The sequence below is a fragment of the Pyxicephalus adspersus genome, chromosome 6, assembly GCF_032062135.1.
Source record: "Pyxicephalus adspersus chromosome 6, UCB_Pads_2.0, whole genome shotgun sequence".
NCBI classification, from domain to species: Eukaryota; Metazoa; Chordata; class Amphibia; order Anura; family Pyxicephalidae; genus Pyxicephalus; species Pyxicephalus adspersus.
In genome coordinates, this window is record NC_092863.1 from 39,914,103 (window position 1) to 39,936,319 (window position 22,217).

The window sequence follows — 22,217 nt, forward strand, 5'->3', positions numbered from 1 at the left end:
AACTGGCGTAAATAAGGGTATCACGCGGTGTTATGACTCGTTGTGACCAATACAAGTTCTAGCACAAAGGTTGTATACCAAGCAAAGTCCAAACAGGACTTATACCAAGTTGGACTTATTCCAAAGCGGACTTATACAGAGGTACCACTGTAATATATAATAATGTAAATATATATATAAGAATGTCCTGACTATATATATATATATATATATATATATAATGTATATTAATATAAACATATATATAATAATGTCCTGCCTATATATAATGTAAACATATATATAATAATGTCCTGACTATACATAATGCATGTAAACATATATATAATGATGTCCTAACTATATATATTGTATGTAAACATATATATAATAATGTCCTGACTATATATAATGGATAATAATGTAAACATAAATAACTATGTCCTGCCCATATATAACGTATAATAATGTAAACATATATATAATAATGTCCTGACTATATATAATGTATAATATTGTACACATATATATAATAATGCCCTGACTATATATAATGGATAATAATGTAAACATATATATAACAATGTCCTGCCCATACATAATGTATAATAATGTAAACACATATATTACAATGTCCTGACTATATATAATGTATAATATTGTACACATATATATATCATGTCCTAACTATATATCATGTATAATATTGTACACATATATATAATAATGTTCTGCCTATATATAATGGATAATAATGTAAACATATATATAATAATGTCCTGACTATATATATTGTATTGTAAACATATATATAATGTCCTGCCTATATATAATGGATAATAATGTAAACATATATATAATAATGTCCTGACCATATATAATGTAAATTAATGTAAACATATATATAAATATAACAATGTACTGACCATATATAATGTATAATATTGTACACACACACATATATATATATAATGTCCTAATTATATATAATGTATGTAAACATATATATATATATATAACAATGTCCTGCCTGTATATAATGGATAATAATGTAAACATATATATAATAATGTCCTGCCTATATATAATGGGTAATAATGTAAACATATATATATTAATGTCCTGACTATATAATGTATACTATTATACACATATATATAATAATGTCCTGCCCATATATAATGTAAACATATATTTGTATATTAATGTTCTAACTATATATAATGTATAATAATAAAAACATATATATAATAATGTCCTGCCCATATATAATGTATGTAAACATATATATAATAATGTCCGGCCCATATATAATGTATGTAAACATATATATAGAAGCGCTGTTTGCAGTCGGTGCTGCTCTGACAATTGTCCCTGGCTAGTCCTGCCAGTGTTTGCATTGCACTCCAGATCCTGCAGGCTCCAGGCAGGGCTCCAGCTCCGTAGTTTAGCAGTGTCCGTGCCTGCTATCACACACAGGAGAGGAAGTAACAGACATCACAGCTTCTCTGTTCATACAGCCTTGCACAGAAGCAGCAGGCTGTCAGCACAGGAGAAAGGGAAGATTTTGTGCATGAGAAGGGAATAGCTGGGTCCCTGTTGTAGAAAAGACCGATCTGGGAAGCCCCGGTGCCCGGTGGATTTGCTGGATATGTGTTTGTAAGCCTGGAAACAGCTGTTACAGACAAAACACTGCAGAGGGAAAGGGATCTTGTGTTTACAGAGCTCCCTGCCTGTGATTTCCTTTTTTTCCTAGCTGGATTCCCATTTCCATGTATTCAGGATTCTTCCATATCCTTTGGGATAAGCAGCCTTTTCTGGCGAGGTCTCTCCACCCTGCGAGCAGCAATGGTTTTATGTGAAGGCTGCTAAAGAAGAAGAAGAAGGAAAAAAGGAAGCACATTGTAGTGAGTGCCATTGCAGCAGAGAGGAGCCGGGCTTCCTGCACACAGTGCCATGGTGGAGCTGTGATCGCTGTGCCCTGCTGCATGTGTGTGCCCTGCTGCATGTGTGTGCCCTACATGTGTGTGCCCCTGCACCCCCACATCTGCAACATGTTGGCCACAGGGATCGACAGGCATCTTGTTGGTAAAAGCGCCTGATTCCCCCAGCATCCAGTACCATGCCCACTGTGTAAAGGAAATCCTGCTCACACTGAATGCAATCTGTGCTGGAATACACGGAAAACCCTCCAAGATCTATTCTGGAATCATTCAATGAAGCCAGGGAGATTCTGATCTATGTGGCTGCTTGTGATGCCTCTGGAAGCTGGATCGCCTCTCCTGCACAATACACACTGGGATTATTCATTATAAAAGTGGATATTTTGTAGCTTGATTCCTGAAATAAGTCATTGAAACCCACACTCCCACTCTTCCCCTTCCATGAACCAGGCCTCATTCAGGAGCAATCTGCATTCACACATCCTTGGAATCCATCAACATATTGACTTGAATTTCCCCCATCTTTTCCAGTGGAGGCAGACATCAAGACTTGTTTTTTCTTGCAGGATTGCAGTGTTACTTTTTTAAGTTAATATACTTTTCTATTTATTTTTTTTAAAGGATATATTGTTTTTTATTTTGTTCATTGTGACCTGTGTTTCTTGGCTGGGTTGACCTACAACTTCAGTTTCCACCATGGCGGACCTAGAGGCGGTTTTGGCTGATGTCAGCTACCTGATGGCAATGGAGAAGAGTAAATCCACTCCTGCGGCCAGGGCTAGCAAGAAGATCGTACTGCCTGAACCCAGGTAAATATAAAGGCCGCCGCACTCCCTACACGAGCGGTGCTTTTGTAGATGACACATGTTGAGCTTGTGTTTTACCTGTAAGAATGATTTCTCTTGTATTTGTTCTGTAATGATGGTATAGGGCCTCCTATGAACCTGATGTAAGAGTTTGCTTAGTGTCTGTGGCCTCATAGCAAATAATTTGATTTTATTACTCATTGCAGAGAGGCAGTCCTATTGCTTTGGGACAACACTAAATGGTGACAATTCTTGCACCAGATACTGACGTTAAATTAATCCAAAACAGCCTAAAAAAATGGCGTCACCTGGATTTTTCTTTTGCTGATGATTTGGTCATACCTAGCTTGACTTAGGTCAACTGTCATCTTAAGAGAACCATAGTTGGCCTTCTTTTCTAAAAATGCTGTCTGTCTTGTTCCAATACTAGTCACTGACCTGAAACAAATATGCAAGCAGGGACTTTCTCAGGTCTTTCTGGTCTGCATACTTGTTCCAGGTCAGCAGATCAAAAAGTGTTGAAGCCAAGGATTAGCATGAGATCCAGGCTATTAGCATTTCAGAGGGAAGTGATCAATGCCATACCTATTACAGGGTTACTCTAAAATGTCTTCTCTGCACTGCTATCAATAGTAGGCCTGTAAGGGGAAACTAAAATGTCTAGTCTGCTTTGCAAGCTGTGAGATGAGACATTCATTTGGAACAGTTGCTAGCTGTCTTTGATGATGGGCAGGTTTTTGGAGAACAGTTAGGTAGTTATATTGGATCTATTGAACTATGTGCTGGTGTGTTGAATTCTTCATGTCCAGTATCTTATGGAGTAGAGATGTACACAGGTGGTTTCCCAGCATGGCTTCTCAGTGACTTGTGTATTGAAGGCCAGAGAAAGCGGCTGCATTGATCTTATATCTGTCTAATGAAATTATTGTCCTGAGCGTGATTTGTAAATGTGGCTCGTGCTGTGCCCGTCCTTGGCAAACAGTCTTCATCCTCACTAATGCCGTATGGGTCAGTGAACCCAAATCTTAATGTGATGTACACGTTGTGTTTTTTTTTTTTTTACCATCTTTATCAAAGGGCAGTGCCCATTCTCCCCTTCCAGGTGATTTTTTTTTTTTTTTTTTATCTCTGGAGGGCCTGATTTATTACAATGTGAAGAATGGAGACGATGTGGCTGTGTCATCACAATGGTCATGGTAGCTAATAGGTATCCATGGACCATAATGTACAGGTGCCTAGTCAGCACAACTGCTGTGTACTCCATTTTACAGCTCATCTCTGACATGTTTTGTTTGAAAATATATTCCTTCTGTCAGAAAGACTTCTTAAAATAGATCTTTACTTAAGCTCCAAACACACAATGGACAAATGAATAGGTGACCTTTTCAGGTAAATGGTTTCTGGCATGATATTACATTATACCATTTGCCTTCTATGACAATACACCTACCCTTGTAACCTGCTATAAAAACACTGCTAAAAAGAAGTGTTTGGTAATTAAGGTTTCATGAATAAAGTAGGTCTGTTATCTCATTTCTTTCAACAAATACCAAATCATTATTGGAATATGCAGTTTGTGATTTTTACCCACTAAAAATTAGCTTGAGATAGATTGTTGGCAGGGTATTTTGTCTTTTTTTTTTTGCAATGTGTAACTGAAAAAAGTCCCCTTTAGCAGATTTTCATTTTTGATCTTGTGCACTGGAGATGAAAGAACAGTTAGCCTAGTAACCGCCACTTCCTGTTGGCTTCTTTATCTTGCCATACACCGCCTGGTTTGGCCAATTTTCTTAGGTTCTTTTTTTTTCCCAGTTTTGTCTTTTTTCTGTGTCTGCCGTATTATATGATGAAGTAGCAGAGCAGCATGTGTTCTTCATGAAGTGTAATTAGACAAAATTAATAATTTGATCTTTGCCAGCATGTGTGGAGCAGCTAGAAGTAACACATGGCCCTAGCATAGGAAGTAGATCTCTGGTGTTGCAGTTTCTCAATATCTGAAGAAGCAGTGGTGTAGGCATTAAATGAGATGTTTGGAAATAATACTTCCTTTTGTTCAACGTTTTTTTAGATATGGTACTTTCATAATTAGCCACGGTTTCAGGCTGTGTATACGTGGGCTTCGTGTAGAAGAACATAGTGCACAGCAAGCTGTTTTAAATATTTTGCAAAGCTTTTTGTTTCTTTCATTCAGCTCTGTTGAGTTGCATGAACTACACTACATCACAGTTGTCTCTACAGCCATGGAAAATACCTGGTACTTCCAGGTATTGGTAGTATCTGACTATGTACGCCAAGCGCTAGGCCCTGATTCTGTTACGTTATGGGATCGAGGGACGTTAGTGCTCTTTCTGGTGGAGAAGCTGTGAGAGAACACAGGCCAGATAATTGGGGGGTCAGTTGCAGGGCCCTTTGCATTATGTGGGCTCAATGCTTACAGAAGGGCACCATTTGACTCTAAAAAGAAAAGCATGACATTGCTTTTTGAAAAAAATTGCACAGCAACTTTGCTTGCTAAACCCATATATACAAGGCCTTAATGCAATATTGTTATCATCTCCCTTCTCCTCATTTCCATATGGGTAAGGAATAAAAGGTGATTTCTATAAAAATGACCTTCCTTGCTGCTTGCATGATATCCTGTACACCAGACTGAGAGTAGTTAGCCGGTAGGCCCCCCTGCTGTACATAGTTGTGCGTAAATCTAAAGAAAATTGTACTGATTATTAATATTAAACAGGTTTTGTATTGCGCCAACATATTATGCAGTGCTCCACATTAAATATGGGTTTCAAATGACAGACCCAGCCGTGACGAGCTTACAATCTAGGAACTCATAATATGTTGTCAGCTTAATTCTGGTTGATGAGAGATCTGTTTGGATCTGCCATGATCACTGAACACACTGTAACGATTTCCATAATAGAGATGTAGACAATGTGTACACAAATATTTGACATATTGCTATAAAAAGCCCTGTGTAGGCAATAAGACAAGCCCTCTCGGTTCCCTGTAGCCAGTAACATTGTGAAGAAATTTGGCCTCAGAGGTCAGAGAAAACTCACTTTCAATTTCATCCAGTGTTGTTCCCCACTGCCAGCAATGACTCCACAGTATCTGGGGCTATAGAGGTCAGTGAGGGTTTGTTTTATAGAATTCACTGTTTGTTAATTGTATATTTATGCCATTCTTCACCCTAAACCATTCACATACCACCAGTCTAAGTAAAAACTTTGGGGGCCTGCAGGAGGTTTTTGCCATATAGTGTCAATGTATTCCATCAGTGGTTCTGGCTGGTGGTGCATTGCTGATGTTGTTCTCTAAGGATTTTATTATACACTTTTTTTAAATCTATCTTGTGAAGGCCTTAAAAAAATCTGGTATGTAGTACTGAATGAGTATTGTTGTAATGTTATCTAATGTATATTATAAAACAATTCCCTTCTATGTAATGGTGATTACATAGGATGCTTGAAGCAGCCTAGGGTGACAGAGCAGCCATAAAAACAATTTGGTGAGTGATCCTCCTCACATTAGGAAGAAGTGTGTTGCTTGCAGGATCACCAGGTGAAGGAAAAACTATTAAAGGACTAAGCCACCATATCTAAGGACTGTTGAGCTGCAATATATTGCATTTTGTTTTTCAATTTATTTTGGTCAGATATTTTATGAAGAATGTAATTAGAGTTTGGATTTTACAGTAAGAAAATGTTAAGATCTACCACCTGGTGCTGTGTAGTATAGGCAAGATTTTATAGTGAGAATATGGTCAAAGTGGTTCCACCTTCAAAATCCAACTCTTACCTCAAACAATCATAAGGTACCTGAGCACATATTCCTTTTAATGTATTGGTGTGTTCCCATGAGGGTAGTTATGTCAGAACAGCCCCACAGTGCAGTCATTGATTGTGGTGTGTACATGTAATTGTGTGGGTATAGCACTCTATCAAGTCCACCATATGAGCCATTCATTCTTAGCACCAGGCAAAACCTAGAAGCTTTCTACATCCCATGGGGAGAAAGTGGAGTATGTGAGTGATGTATGATAATGGAGGTACCCTCTAAAGGAGTCTGATTGCTTATGTTTATGGCTGCAAAAAGCAAGCAGGTCATGCAGTATATGGTCTGGCTTTATAAACTATTCCCACACAGCTCCTTAAAGATTAATGTCCAAATTATTTCATTGCTTTTTATTCATATTAGATTTGAATGCCATGATTGGATGGGGGACACAAAAAAGACATGTGCACTTTAATTTAACTGCAATTACCTGTGAGTGTCCTGGCTTGGAAGGTTTCTTTTGCTCCCACTTCCTGTTGTGAGGATTCTCCGTCTTCTGTGTGTTGTTTTGCTGTGTTGTCACATCCTTACACATAGTCTTTAGGAAATTTACAGGTAGGTATCGCTGTCGTTTCAACCAGAAAACAAGCCGTGTGGTGTGCATGTAGACAGTAAGAGGCTGCAGGTTTCCAATATTGGTATGCAACAAAATATTAATTAAAAACCTAACAAACATGGCCGTGGTTTGGTACACAATGCTTTAGAAAGTGTAATGAATTTCTCGTAGGGTTTACATGTACGGTACTGTAAAATAAATTGAACTGGTTACCATTCCTTTAGAAGACATTACTGTATTTGTACATTGTCACATAACATTAAAATTTCCTGTTGGGTTATTTGCCCTCTTCATAGTAACCGGTTCAGCGTGGTATACCATAGATATAAACATATTCCTTTATGTTGTGCTGCCATATTCATCGTTGTAGCCTCTAAACATTCCATTAATCCAGGCTAATTTTTCAACTATTTGTACTATACATCTGGAAAATAACAATATGTTAACAATCTACGGCCTTATCCTGCTTGTGGTTTTTTATCCTCTACATAATTTTGTTCATTTATATTGCTTAGAATTCCTGAACAAAGGTGTATTTGACTTTTGAGTTTAGAATTTTTGCCTAATAGCTTTATACAAATGGCAACCACTAGGCATGCCTGTGCTTAGCTGTCACTATTTGCATTGTGCTTCAGATCCGGCAGGCTAAAGCGATCCACCCCCCAGAGTTTAGCAGTGTCCGTGCCTGCTATCACACACAGGAGAGGAAGTAACAGACATCACAGCTTCTCTGTTCATACAGCCTTGCACAGAAGCAGGAGGCTGTCAGCACAGGAGAAAGGGAAGATTTTGTACATGAGAAGGGAATAGCTGGGTCCCTGTTGTAGAAAAGACCGATCTGGGAAGCCCCGGTGCCCGGTGGATTTGCTGGATATGTGTTTGTAAACCTGGAAACAGCTGTTACAGACAAAACACTGCAGAGGGAAAGGGATCTTGTGTTTACAGAGCTCCCTGCCTGTGATTTCCTTTTATTCCTCACTGAATTCCCATTTTACTAGCCAATGTTTTTTTTTTTCTTTTAATAAGCGGGCTGGGTTGCTGAGGTCTTTCCACTCTACAAACACCCTCCACCCCCAAGCAGCAATGATTGTACGTGAAGGTTGCTAGAAAAAAAGGAAGCTCATTGTAACTGCCATTGCAGCAGAAGGGAGCTTGGCTTCCTGCAATCATCTACTCCGTAAACATAAAATTTAGGCTGATATATCCATTTTTTGGAGGCCAAATGGGCCTGGATGTTTGTTCATCATGACATCTGCAACACATTGGGATGCCAAATTGGGACACGTAGAAAAACAAGCCTGACGTACCAAGACATTAGGTTGCTGCGATTAAAATAAAAACATAACAAAATATAATCTATTTTAGTGAATAATCAAAAAAACAAACAAAATAAACTGGATAAGTTCCAATTTCATTTTTTCTTCTCATTGTTAGCAACAAGATCTAGCCACTTAGAAAGCTCTTTTTCTCTTCATTTTTGTGTTTTATTTTTTTTTCTGTGAATATTTATATACTATTTTGGACCAACTTGGAAGTAGTGACATTGAACACTCGCTAATCTTCTCCATCATGGCGGACCTAGAGGCAGTACTTGCTGATGTGAGCTATCTGGTGGCCATGGAGAAGAGCAAATCGATCCCTGCGGCCAGGGCGAGTAAGAGGATTGTACTGCCTGAACCCAGGTAATGCAGGCGTGACATTGTTCATTTTGGCTTCTTGTTGTGCCTTCAACACTGGCACCTGCTGTGGTCAAACCATCACATTTTATTCTGAATTTCAAAAATTAAAACAAAGGAATGTGAAGTCCATAGCTGGACATTAGTTTTTTTTTTTCTGTGTGCATTGCAGGCCATAATATGAAAGCAGATAGATGCCCATTGGTTACTATGGGAACAACATAGCTTTCTTTTTTCTGCTTTTTGTAAAATGTGTACCTGTGTATAATGTGTGTAATCATGCTTATTCTTGTAAGGGCCTTGCATACTATTCTGCTTTATTTAGCTTGAAAGATTATTTGTTTTCATGATATGTACTGTATTAAAGTTTTATAGTTTTTATTTTTCTATTTACAAAGCTTATATAAAGGCATGAGTGTGCTAGAAGTTACAAAAAGTGAAGCATCTAAATGGTTTCTATAAACCCAATGGCTGCATGTAAAAAGGAGGACAATAGGTTCTCACAAGCAGCATGTGTACTATTGTAATGTTTGTTTACATACGTGAACATGTGAATGCATATAGTTCTAAATGTGCTGTCCTACACTTAGTTGTGTAACACCATCGCTGTGATAGCTGCACATATTGTATCAGTTTTGTAAGTTCCCCAATACATATTTGGTTCAGTTTCACTTCTCTCTCCCTCTCTCTCTCTCTGTCCTGCTCTATTATTTGGTTAGATAGTTGGTTACTTCTCAGCATGCAGTCCAAAAAATCGCTTATCGGTCTCGTCCAACCATTTGCATACCTAGGGGAAAATTTCCTTTCCTGGAGAAACAACAAGTACATCGGAAGAATTCCCCTCTCATAAAATTGCCTTTCATATACTTGGTAAAAATTCCTTCTTTAACTTGGTGAAACTTTAGATTTTCAATCCCTTTCTGTCTCTTTGACAATGGTCCCCAGGCAGTTTTGGACATAGCCAACAATGGGCCCTGTTGGTTGAGAAGGTCCGGGGCCATTGTGCAGCTGCACACTTTGTACCTGCCTCTGTCCACCCCTGTCCCCAGTATATATAGAGAAGGTAACTCTACCAGAGGAGTTGTTTAGAGAAGAAAGAACCACAAAGCCCAATTATTATAACTGAAATAAATGAAAGCTGTTTCTTTGCAGATGTTTACCAGACATTGCTGTTTTGCCTTGGCCCTTAGACACATTGGGCTTGATTTTTTATAGCTCTTTAAGACTGGAAAAGATACACTATCATGGGAAAACCTGGGTGATTCAGTCAATCTGGAATGCATCTGGTCCACGATTGAAAATATTTGCCACCTAATAGTAAAATATTTTTTTAAAATCGATTTGCGGGATCACCCAGGTTCTCACTTGATAGTCTATATTCTCCAGTCTTGGAGATTTATACTAAATCCAACCCATAGTGTAGTGTGTCATGGTCTGGGTGTGTTTCACCCATGTCAAAAAATTTTAAAATATGTATGGAATCATCATCCGTTTCTATTGCCATGTGCAGTGTATGCTCCATAATGATCTTAGATTCTTTTTGTGTTTTTTATGGGTAAAGGTGAAGAAAGGTAAACTACTTCAATTTTATCTGTTGCGGCTTTTAGTTGAGTTTTCAATATTTCTAACCTGTTTGGTGCTCTGTTTCTCACTTATGAGGTTTCTCTACATATTAGTTGTGTTTTTAGATCAGCAGTAAAATTTCACCACAATGTTTGACACCTTGGTGACTAGTGAAAAATGGATCTAAATTTGTAAGTGTTGTGCTTTGTGGGCTATGAAAAGTTGTGTGAGTCATGTGACTCTGCTATACATCTAGATCTCACCACCACTTCTGATGTCATAGAGCTGACAATCGCCCTAATCACCATGGTTTCCAGTGAATCTGATCGGTAGCGCTTCTCAGCATTGTGTACCTGTGAACACACAAAGTGCTCTGGAAGCCTTATCATAATTAAATCCATAGGAGACCTGTGTACACTGATGGCTATGGAAACCAAGCATGCTACTATAAGCTCTTGCGTCTTATTACCTGCTATTTTGTTTGCATGTATTTATCTCTTAGTCCTCTGGTTAAACAGTTTCTAACCTGCTGAACTGACTGCACTCTTCAAGCCCCATACATGGGACAAACGGAGGTGATTGTTGTAGCCGAGGAGTTGTATATAGCTGAATCACACATGCCACTCAGTGACAACAACTGTAGCTTATGGCTGATGTTTGATTTGTATACCTGTACTTGGTTATATTACTCCTCAGGGCAGGATTTCCCCTGCTCAGGAGTGCCTTTTACGAGATGGTCAATATAGCAATTTATGACAAAGGCACTGTATGAATTTCGTGTTTTAGGGTGGCTTTATTATGGCCTGTAACTGTTTTGAGAAAGACTCGGTAGAACAAAGAAGCAGTCAGTTGTCAGAGTAATGCAAGAGAGCTGCTTTTTTATACATGGTGTCTTTCTCTGCAATGTTTGTAACAAGGTATGGAATACAGGAAAGAGGGAAGGCCTAAAGCCAATCACTGAGCTCCTTTTCATGGTCTTCTAACCCATTATGCATGTTCTTTTAAAGTTTATCACCATTAGAAGCAAGATATACTTGCCTAAACCAGCCATCCAGGTCCCTTGACAGTGCCATTTCCTCTGATCCAGCACCACTCATGCACTGCACCCACTGATCCATTTCTGTCCTCTGCCTTTACATCACTTCTTTTCCTTTTTGTCCAGTAATAAGCAGATGTAAGGTGGGGGCCCATTAGCATCACAATGGCATGATTTAATGTGGCTTTTGCTATGACATTATGCATGTGCATTTTTTTCCCATGCATCTCATCTGAATGACATATTCTGCACATGGACCCTTTGTATTGCCATAGTGGGAACTGACCCCCAGAAGGTTTTAAAGGCAGTGAATCAGAACACCAACCAGGCGAATAGTGTTTTTAGAAGTCAGAAATAGTACCCTAAAATATTCTCGGTGAAGAGTGATCTTGCATACATGGGGTTTACAAAGTCAGCCACATTTTGTCTTTAACTAAAAATGACTTTTTGGAGAAAAAGGCCCAATAAAAGGTTACAGGATTTTTTGTATACCTTACACAACTGCTGATACATAAACGTGTAATTAATTCCACCCAACAGTGGATAGATTGCAGTATATATGACTTGTGAGAGGAGCACCATAGTGATGGGATAATTTATGTGTTCTAGTTGTAGCAGTATATTCTATCATGGAACACACATCTGAAGGTAAATGTTGGTAAAATTCCTTCACCTTCACATTTGTGGTGGGGTATTTTGGTTATAGCTGATATTTGCTAACATTATTTAAGAAACCTCAAATACTTTGGGGCATTCACATAGTTTCCCTGTGGAAACAATCATTGTTTGGTGTATCACTACAACAACCCATGTTACCAGATGGGTATTTATACATTTAGATTCTTTTCTGAACCCCAATGAATGGCACCCCATGCATGTAAACAACAGTTCTTAACACATCTGCCGTAGTGTGCATCACAACACATGCAGTATTGGAAAATACCGGACAGATGGGGTTTTATGTGCTTTGACAGCCCATTTAAAATTAATAGGCTGCCTTAACGAAATTCATGTTAACACATCACAACAATATAAACAGACCTTCAGAGATGGGCTGGACCTGTTTTATCCTGAAGAATTTTTTTTTTATTGTGATATCTGGCAATTGTGTTCCTATATACTTCTCAACATTCTGGTACTTGTGAATATTCTAAAAAGTGTGGATTGTTTTCTGCCATCGTAGGTCATTAAGTGTGTTAATAAAGAGAAAACTTATATTTACTGAAGAAAATAGTAAAAGATAAGAAAGAAACTGTTGATGGCATTTACTTGTATTTAGTTGGATGTTGGCAATTACCAGGCTTTAGGCTTAAGATACACAGTATATGTGGTTGTTGCAATACGGTTGATCATAGTCTCCGTTCCACATTGTTATAACCTGAATATTGGGCTTGTTTTTACTAGTTGTTAACTTTTCTAGTGTTTGTGTTGGTTTCCTTTACAACTTCGTAGTTTTTTAGTGTAATAATCCTGCGTAATTATAATAAACCTTCTTATAATTTACCAGTTTTTTGCTGACCGTGTGGCTAGCCTGAATGGGAGGAGTTTGGCAGATGGGTATCCAACAGGTTCCACTAAAAAATTCCATCCTTAATAGGTACTCAATGGTTTGTCTAGCTTTGCTTTTCTTTTTTAAAGTTTATGAGAACTCTCACAGTAATACACAACAGCTATTTTTAAAATGTAGATATCAAAAAAAAAAAAAAAGTGTAAAAATTGATGAAAACAACCCTACTTATCTCCTGGTAAATTAGTGAGTTTCCATACCAGAAGGGCTTTGCTGACTCCGCAAATGTCTGCATATTATATTATGGGTTTAAATGGCAGATTGTCTACCCTAAGAGCTTTGTGGTTTAGCAGGGCAGTCGAATATATATATATATATATATATATATATATATAATCTTCCACACTGCTAATGTGCCATTTAGTCATATTTATCTATAGATACTGATGCCAAGTTAGTTATTACCATACAGTAAATGAACTCTCTTGGTTTATTAAATAAGAGGTCTCCGAAGGAAAAGAAATCCTCCGTAGACTTGAGCACTTGAGTTGGTACCTGGAGACCTGCTTTTAATTGGCTTTAAGATTAAATTGTGCACAATTTACTATTCGTCTTTGCTTGTAATAGATTTTCTGTAGGCTCATAGTGTTTCAATTTCTTGAACCTATTTCATACTTTACAGACTCGGTCATAATAAACTGTGTGATTTTCTGTGATTTGTATTGATACATAATAAAATGTTAAAGCATAAAGGTAAACTTATTCTTCGTAGTAATATTGTCATACATTTTGCTGTTTTGTAGTACAGACCCTTTACCTGGTTTTTAATCAGATTGGTACCCACTAACATGTTTAGTTTTAATCCAATATATCACTGCAATACAACATATACTGCAATATATCTTCTGCAATACAAATAAGTTTTGCCATAGCAGTGAACATGTTTTCATTTTTGCAAAGCTTTTGATAACATAACCTTGATGGAAACAGCCATGAACTGCTAAAGCTTATAGTAACCAATCTGAGTTTAGTTCAGTAGTTTGCTGTATTGCTGGTTATTGTACTACTTTGTTTACTGCAATACATTCCTAAATAAATGCCTCCGTTTACTTAGGTGAGCTCTGTATAAATGTAATGTTTGATTTATATACAGAATGGAAACTAATTCTTTGTGGGCTTTTATATTTGCATATGCTTTGTATGTCTATGCAGGTAATATTTAAAACTTACATTAAATGGCCTCTTGTGTCAAGACAGGGTGTTGGAGGATATGTCAGTGAATGGGGTGGACAGTGTGCCAATTGATATCGAGCTTGCTCATTAACCATGTAACTGAATTTTGCATCAGTTTTAGTGAAATGACCTGAAACACGGGTCTTCCAAAGAAACCAATTCTTAATGGTCCTGGCAAATGGAACGTTTTAAATGTCATAAGTTTCCGGACCATACATGTTGGCATTCCAAAATAGAGTACTTCTCTTGTGAAATATTATTTTGAATGGGCTGTCTTATTCTCTGGCATACTAAAAATGTAATAAATACAGGATTAAAACAGCGATAACCAGTGTTTTAGGTCATATATACCTTTCCTCACCTTTTATTAGAATAAATAGGTATTCTATAATTAACTAGCATTGATGGTTTTGGTGTTATCTTGACTACATTGTACAGCTGCTTTATCCAAGCCACGCATTCTGCTTTTCTTTACTCCCTGCTTCCCCATGTACTATTAGGCTTGTGTTCCTCCTCTGCCTGTGGTTTAGCAGTAGTGGGAGGCTTGTGACTCACTTATCAGCAATTTTGACAGATATTGTGGGCACAAAGCAGGAAGGTGCTTGTCGCTTGCACTGGTGGCTTATAACATACTAGTTAAACAATTTCAAAACTAGGTTAAAACAACAAAAACCTAATATCCTATTGTTGTAATACACTTGCAGCTTTTATTTTTTTCTTACCAATGACTAGTAATAGTACCAAGTTGTCTTGAACTGCACATGAATTCTTTTTTTCTGTTGCACTGCTAGATAGGTATTTTGTTTCTAGTTTTCACTTTGTGACACTTACTATTATAATAGTAATCCTAAATGTAAAATATTGGAAATGCCAACCTTTTTTTCTCTTATCTCTTGGTCAGCTGATGTCCTAAAAACATGAATTTCCTCTTTTTTTTAGTCTCTGTGATTTTGTTGAATTTTTCCAACTGGAGTACAGACTGAAATCAAAACTTGACAAAGGTTGTGATCCATTTGATCTAGCTCTATTCAAAGCTAAAAAAAATGTTTGCCTTTGTGAGTGGACACATTGCTTGTCCCTTCTGTAATAAAGTAAACTTACCTGTCTGATCACAATTTTTTAAATAAACTCAACTCAACTCGCCTTGTTCACAGGCACCACCATTTTTGATTGGTCCTCTTCAGGGTTTGGCATTTTTGGCCATCTTGACTTGAGGTGGAATGATGTAACTGGTTATGTGTGTGTATGATAATCAATTCCTGGCAACGGCAGCCAGGGGTATGCAGGGATACTGGGCATCATACACTGAGCTGTGCATTTGGTAATTTACAGTATTTTGTAAATTTTGTCCATAGGCCATGCTATGACTTACACACTTTATTTTATTATGACTCCCTATTGGCCAAGAAGGCTGCCAATCACTATTATTGGGTAATGACAAGATGTTGCCATCCCTGGTATTTTGCTTAATAGATACTGTGTTTTTTCATCATATGATATCTGAAAGTAAGTGAACTGGACATGTATGCAGATACCTGGAGGTGTCTACTCAGAAGTTAGGCCATTACTTATACCTATAGCAATACCTAAAGAAATTGCCTACTGACATACTATAAATCAGATTGTTCCAAATGTTATGGATATAGATGGACAAAATATTTTCATATTTTGAGCAAGATTTTAAAAACCAGTTCTTACTAACCCCAGCAACTGAATATACTGTGAGGCATGTAACCACAAAATTTGCAGCTGAATCCTTTCCGTTTATCTTTCTTGCAATAGCTCAGCATCTCCTTGCGAGGTAATGGTTAGGAATGGACAGGGAAAGAAGGATTGGTATGTCCTGAGAGCGATAGATGGGGGATCACTCTGTCATCCCGCTAGACCACATGTAATCCATATAAGAAGAATGCCTATCAGGGGGGTATAGTTGGCTATGAAAATTGTCATACGTTTTAACACCAAGCATTAATGAACAGTTATCATTAATTTCCTAACTATAAAGTTAGTTCATTCACTTATAAGAACAGTAAGCATGAAACAGGCTTGGCACAGTACAGTTGGCACAGTTATTATTTTTATAACTTACCTGTTGTCCAAAAAAATCACTTGGAGGATCTGTTGGCTTGTCTCAGAACTAGAAATTGTAATTTTGTGGTTATAGGCAGCCCAAAGGTCTTCCTTCAGATACCTTGAAAGTAAGATTTGCTTTCTTATATAAGACAGAAGATAATTTATTTTTTAACCATTTAAATTATGCTTGTTCTAGGCATTGTATATAATTTTTTTTTTATACATTTAATGTTTGTGATCTTTGCTGCCCGAAATAAAATGTTTAGATGTTTGGCTCCAATTACCATGAGACACTGGAAGTTAGAGGCTGTATTGGCATTTAGCTTTTTAGGTTCCTATAGTGTTTGCTAGCCCAGTTTGGTTGATAGTATTGTTTTTTTCTGTGTTAAATGTTTAAAGTCTAGTGTTTTATTTGCTAACCCAAACAGCAGACCTGTAATCTAGGCTGTGGTCACAGCTCTCTGCTTTTAGGCACATTTCTTCATTGAAATGCATGATAATGTGCATTTGCAGACATTTGTGTGCATACACCTTGTACATTTTGCCAATGTGTTTGAACTTTCCTTTCTGCACATTACAACTTGTATGCATGTGGACTAACATGCATAGGTTTGAATGTTGCCATATACAACTCACACTTTCAGGTTTGTCCCCAATATAGTTAAAAAATACAATGCATTGTGCAAAAACAACCTCCTGGTCACAGGGTGTCTATATAATGTGTTGAAATGTATCCTGGGAGCTCTGCAGACTTCCTCTTACTATTGACTATTGTGTACAGCTCTTCTTTTCAGCTCCACAGAAAATGATTCATCTTAAAGCTTTTTTTTCCCCTAACGTTTGCAGAATAATCCAGGAGAAAGGAGTGAATAATCTGAGAGAAAGCAGTGAATGTGTTATCGTTAATTCGGAATTATTTCGACCCATGGGTGTGTTAAGCTGGCCATACATTGATCAATTTTCCTATTAGTTCATGCAGTCTATTTCATTCTTTTCACAGAATCGATGGACCCAAAGTAATAGAATGCAGAGTCTAAAGAACCTTAATTAGTCAGACAGTTTCCATCACTCATAGCTATCTCTCGATTTTTGTTTGAATACATTTTAGTGCATAAACACATATGTATCATTACAGTTTAAATGAAAATGGTGTCATTTATCCACCTACATGGATTGCATATAAAGATAGATCCTTAACCTTATCCTGACTTTTTTGGCCAAAGCAATACAGTTTGGTCAAAGATGTGTTCAGCCTGTAATTGGGTAATGAAATTTTTGTTTTTTTTCCTGCTTACCTCCTGCCATCGGATCTGTGAAAGCCTCAGAGCCTTATCCAATTTAAAGTGCTGATGTACACTGGGTTACATAAGGCATATATGTCAGGAGAGAGTAATGTATTATAACAAAAATGCATATATTAAAAGTGAGATTTCCTGCTTTTTTTTAAAATTCATGTAAAATTGATTGGGCAAGAATGTGGTTCACACAATTTACATTTGCCACTAGTTTTGGTCATTTGATTATCTGCATATTATAAAATGTTTTTGCTGGCTTTGCAGCAATATATTAGAAAAGCAATCTGTTGCAGTTTCCATCTACTCCAGGAAAATCGTGGCTATTTTTGGATTGTTTTGACTTGTGTTGGATCACATGGAAAATGCATGTGTATGTTTGTCTTTGTTTCATACATAGTGTTGATATGACTGGCTGTCTTGTGAAGGGAAACTAGAAAGGTCTATGGGAGAGGGAGCATTAATTACTGCTACATTCATGTATACAATGATATTGTTGAAAGTCTATTCAATGCTGTTGTAGTGGGCTTTTACACTTTTTGAGAGGAAGGTAGGGGCAATGTATGGGCAATTATTATCTTTTTTACCCTTGCTGAACGATGTAATGAGTTAGAAAAGTCACATTTAGGTAAACATCAGTGGCATTTAAGATAATACACCTTCTTGGATATATGAGCACCTTAATTATGTACTGACAAGGAGTATCCTGCGAGGAGGAGAAATTAAAGAAACCAAGATGACTTCATCTTCATTGTTCTGCTTATCCCTCACGTCTCAGTTACAGGCTGAGAGTGGGTCCAAAATAACGGGTTCAGAGGAGGTGCGGTAAAAGATGGTGGCCTTCATTCAACCTGAGGACATTTATTGGCGTAAAGAAGTAATTCAGGGCTCCGCTACAGATTGGTGACAAGTGTTGCAACAAAAGTTAATTTATTTTTAAATGGTCTAGAATTCATTTTTTCCCATTGGTTAGAAAAAGGTAAGTATGCTAAAAGATAACATATTTGCTAAGCAATCAGATTTTTCATGATTATTTCCAGCGTCATTAACAAGTGCTGTACACACATCACTGTTCAGTTCTATATTAAGGGGAGGATGAGCAGGAGGCACCCCGCTGCATCGTCCTCATAAGAATTGTCAGCAGTTGTTCCATCAGATGGATGATTAAACGACCGACCAGGATCGTTGAATGGCATGGCAGTGCTCAACCCAGAATTTTTTTCAAGCCGGGTGGGAAGAAATTTTAGGTGGGTGGCAGCTCCTGTATTTTGAACAAACTCTTTGGTAACCACCCAAAAACAGCCGGGTGGGTGCTGAAAAGTGCCGGGTGGTGCGCCCAGCTAAAAGGGCCTGGGGAGAACCCTGCATTGGGAACCACTGTATACATGCTAGATTTATGAAATGTGTGTGTAGATAGCCTAACTGTAGGAGTTATACACATCCATCAAGCATCTTCATATGTTATTGTTTTTTTTTTTCTGTTTGCATCTGGAACTATGTATTTTTCAGACTTTAAATGACTTATTTATTTTTTTGTGCATATCTGAATTTCTGTATTTTAGCCATTCAGACACGTCCTAATCATTGCTTCGCTGTAGTTAAATGCCTAATGTACTATGAAGAAAATAGTGCATGCTGTTTTAAAACATTGTAGCATTGGAACTATATTACATGTCTTTTTGACGCATGCACGTGCATATATAAAGGACAAGGAAAATCCTAAAAACTAGGTTATGATTGGGTTGTAAGTGCATGATACTGATCCCTAACTCTTAGTATATTTTAGGTCTATTGATCATGTTGCCCTTTATATGGAATTAATATTTAGAAATGTGGACCTTTTCCCGGGTTAAATGGGAAATATTGCTTTATGTTCATGTATGCCTTATTATTTTACCCTTCCTGCCTCTTGGCTGTTCTTATTAGTAATCAGGGTCAGAAGCGGGAAAGCAGCCAATGTCTCCGAACAGACAAGATAAATGATGTGACTGTCATTTTAAGGAACTGATGCTCTTGAATTATCTATTTATAGATTCTATTGACTTTGGATCCTGGCTATAGTGCATATCCAGGAGCAATGTTATCCCCTTTATGTCACAACTCTTCTATAGCCCTATCAGGATGCTGACTGGAAACATTTGTTTCCCTGTGAGAGTGTAAGAAGACTTTGTGAGATCACCTTGTTTGCTCTTTTGTAGTCTTCCTGCTGATATGCTTCTTCCCTATGGTCATCACACTATTGGATTGGTTTAAATTAAAATACCTCTCCATTCTTAATTGATTTGAAGAACAGCAAGCCAAATGGGATAAACAAAATCCATTACTCGGTTATTAAATTCTTTCATTTTCAATTAACCTTTTTGCTATGTACAATGTCAAGTGATCTCATCTATTCTTGCTGCATGATTCCTTCACCTAATTTAATTCATATGAAAAATATTTACCCGATTTAAACACTATGGTCACGAAGCTATCCGTTTATATCATTGTAAAAGATGAACTATTAAGCAAGGTAATAATAAGTATGCTTAAGAATATACATTTAATTTTTCATGGTTATTTTAAAAACATCAAAAATATACCAAAAATATGCTGGGAAATATTGTTGGTCAGTATGGGTTTGAATAAAATGTTTGGAGACTTACTGATGTGGATGGAACAATCCTATTATGACTTTGATAATTTAGTATATCATTCATTTGTTTTCTTATTAAATTTTAAACCTCCATTTGCTTCAGTGTGTGTGTGTGAGGTTTAAGGAACATAATATGCAAATAGAAACATGTTCCTCTTTTGTGTGTTGTCTTTTTGTTTTTCTGTGTGGTCAGTGCAGTTTAGCTGCATGGACATTTAATCTTGCACAATACCATCTGTATTTGTTTGCATTTAGAATAGTGAAGAGAGGAAACAGAACAACAAAGATAGGCATTGCAGGATACATCTGGGTCAATTGATCAAAACAGAAATGGCGCAAAAACAACTTTCATATGACATGACTTGGGGCAGGTGGTGCATTTTGTTGGAGGGCATTACTGATCCCATTTGAGTTGAATATCAGGGGCTGTTTTACTTAATCCAAATAAACCAGTATGGCAAGACTGTTAATTTGAAGGGACTGTTTTTTTGTTTGTAGCATTTTTACTGTTTTATAAAAACCAAAAGTTCTTGTCTGTCCTCCATTGATTGTTTGTTTCTCTCCTGTTTTGTAAGTGGTAGATATCCCTCTGATCACTGGAACATCTAGTACCTGCATCTAGTAATCGTGACTGACAAAGTTTAAACCCAGACTGCACTGAGCTGACCGTGTCCAGAGTTACCTTGTAGACATCAGATGGTCACACAATCTAGATAGAAATATTAGGATTTGATGACTACAGGCAGTCCCCGGTTTACATACGAGATAAGGACTGTAGGTTTGTTCCTAAATTGAATTTGTATGTAAGTCAGAACAGGCAACTTTAATAAATGCAATTAGGACATATGTTTGTCTCAACATAGTATTAGGCAGCGTGCTGTCGGTTACTGTAAGAAATCCTCCCTGTGAGTTAATCACAAACAAAGCAAAAAAAAAAAAAAACTATGGAGCCTAGACATTTATTAACTTCTGGAGCAAGCTGTGCTTTGATATGCAAAAAGAAACAACTGCAGAGTTTGTCCTGGTCATTAAAAAGTTACAAGAGCTTGCAGAAGAGCTCACCCCCCTAAGATCACCCACAACCTCAACTGTGTTTAGCAAAAGATTTCTTCTGCAAGTCATGCAAACAGCCCCCTTCAAGCCTCCATCCTGCACACAGCGAGCAGGGAAGCTCCGTTCGTATCTAGGAGTCGTCTGTTTCTCGGATGTCTCTAACTTGGTGATTACCTGTACTTCAGGAGCCCTTTCAACATAGGGAAAGCTTACCTTTCTATTTTGTATTTTTTTTTTTCTTCAATGCCCCTATTAACATATGCATGATCAGCCAGTATAAAAATCTATCATGCTTGTGCAGATTGCCATGAGTCCTACATTACTGACCTGCTACAATACTACGATGAGGATTAGTGGAGTCTGTAAAATGGTTCTTCCGGTCTACAATTTAGTAAGCACATTTTAATGGGTTTTATTTTTGCAGACATATACTGTTACTAATAGGCCTGCCTTTAAAAAATCAGAATGGTTGTGTTAAGTCAGTAAAGTAAGCTCACTTTGCAAAAAGAAAATGAAGTGAAGCTGTGCAAGCAGTCCTCTTTTCGCTTCTATTTTTCTTGGACATATTTGGGGTATTTTCTGTGGGGTAATTTTCCAAATTGTTCAAAGTGAAAATGGTGAAAACATGTATTAAAAAGGGGTAACTTTTTTTAAAAGTAGTTTTTCATATAAAAACGTGTTAAGAAAAGATTAGTGCAGCTTTAAAAGTCATCATGTATTCTGGTAAGCGTGGATTTGAGATGTATTAAAGGTTGCACCACATGAGAGTTATTGTATTGTTCTATTATGACTTTCATCATTTGTTTTGTCTAATTTAGCATCCCTAAAAATTTCTACATTTAATTTGGCATTTTTAAAGTTTTGTGTTTGGCAAAGGTATTCATAACCATTTTCTATTCTGAAATATTTTTTTTCTTAGAAATATATAAATTCAACTAGTTTGTTAAAAAAAAAAATTTGTTTAGGAAAGGAAGCACCTGTGTACCAGTGATATTTTGCTCGAGCAATACCAGTGTTTTTGTGCGTTA

General features: G+C 37.2%; 1 protein-coding gene across 2 annotated transcripts in view; it reads left to right on the forward strand.

The window, feature by feature from the left end:
• Positions 1-1,410: 1,410 nt before the first annotated feature.
• Positions 1,411-22,217, forward strand: part of GRK3 (G protein-coupled receptor kinase 3) — a 163,132-nt gene continuing 142,325 nt past the window's right edge. Inside the window, exon 1 of one of the 2 annotated variants that reach the window (XM_072415418.1) lies at positions 1,411-2,731. In XM_072415418.1, coding sequence (XP_072271519.1) covers positions 2,619-2,731 — 113 coding nt within the window. In that variant the 5' untranslated portion in view covers positions 1,411-2,618. Of the gene's footprint in view, positions 2,732-7,834; positions 8,804-22,217 lie in introns of those variants that run through there. The other variant, XM_072415419.1, reaches the window with a different exon arrangement.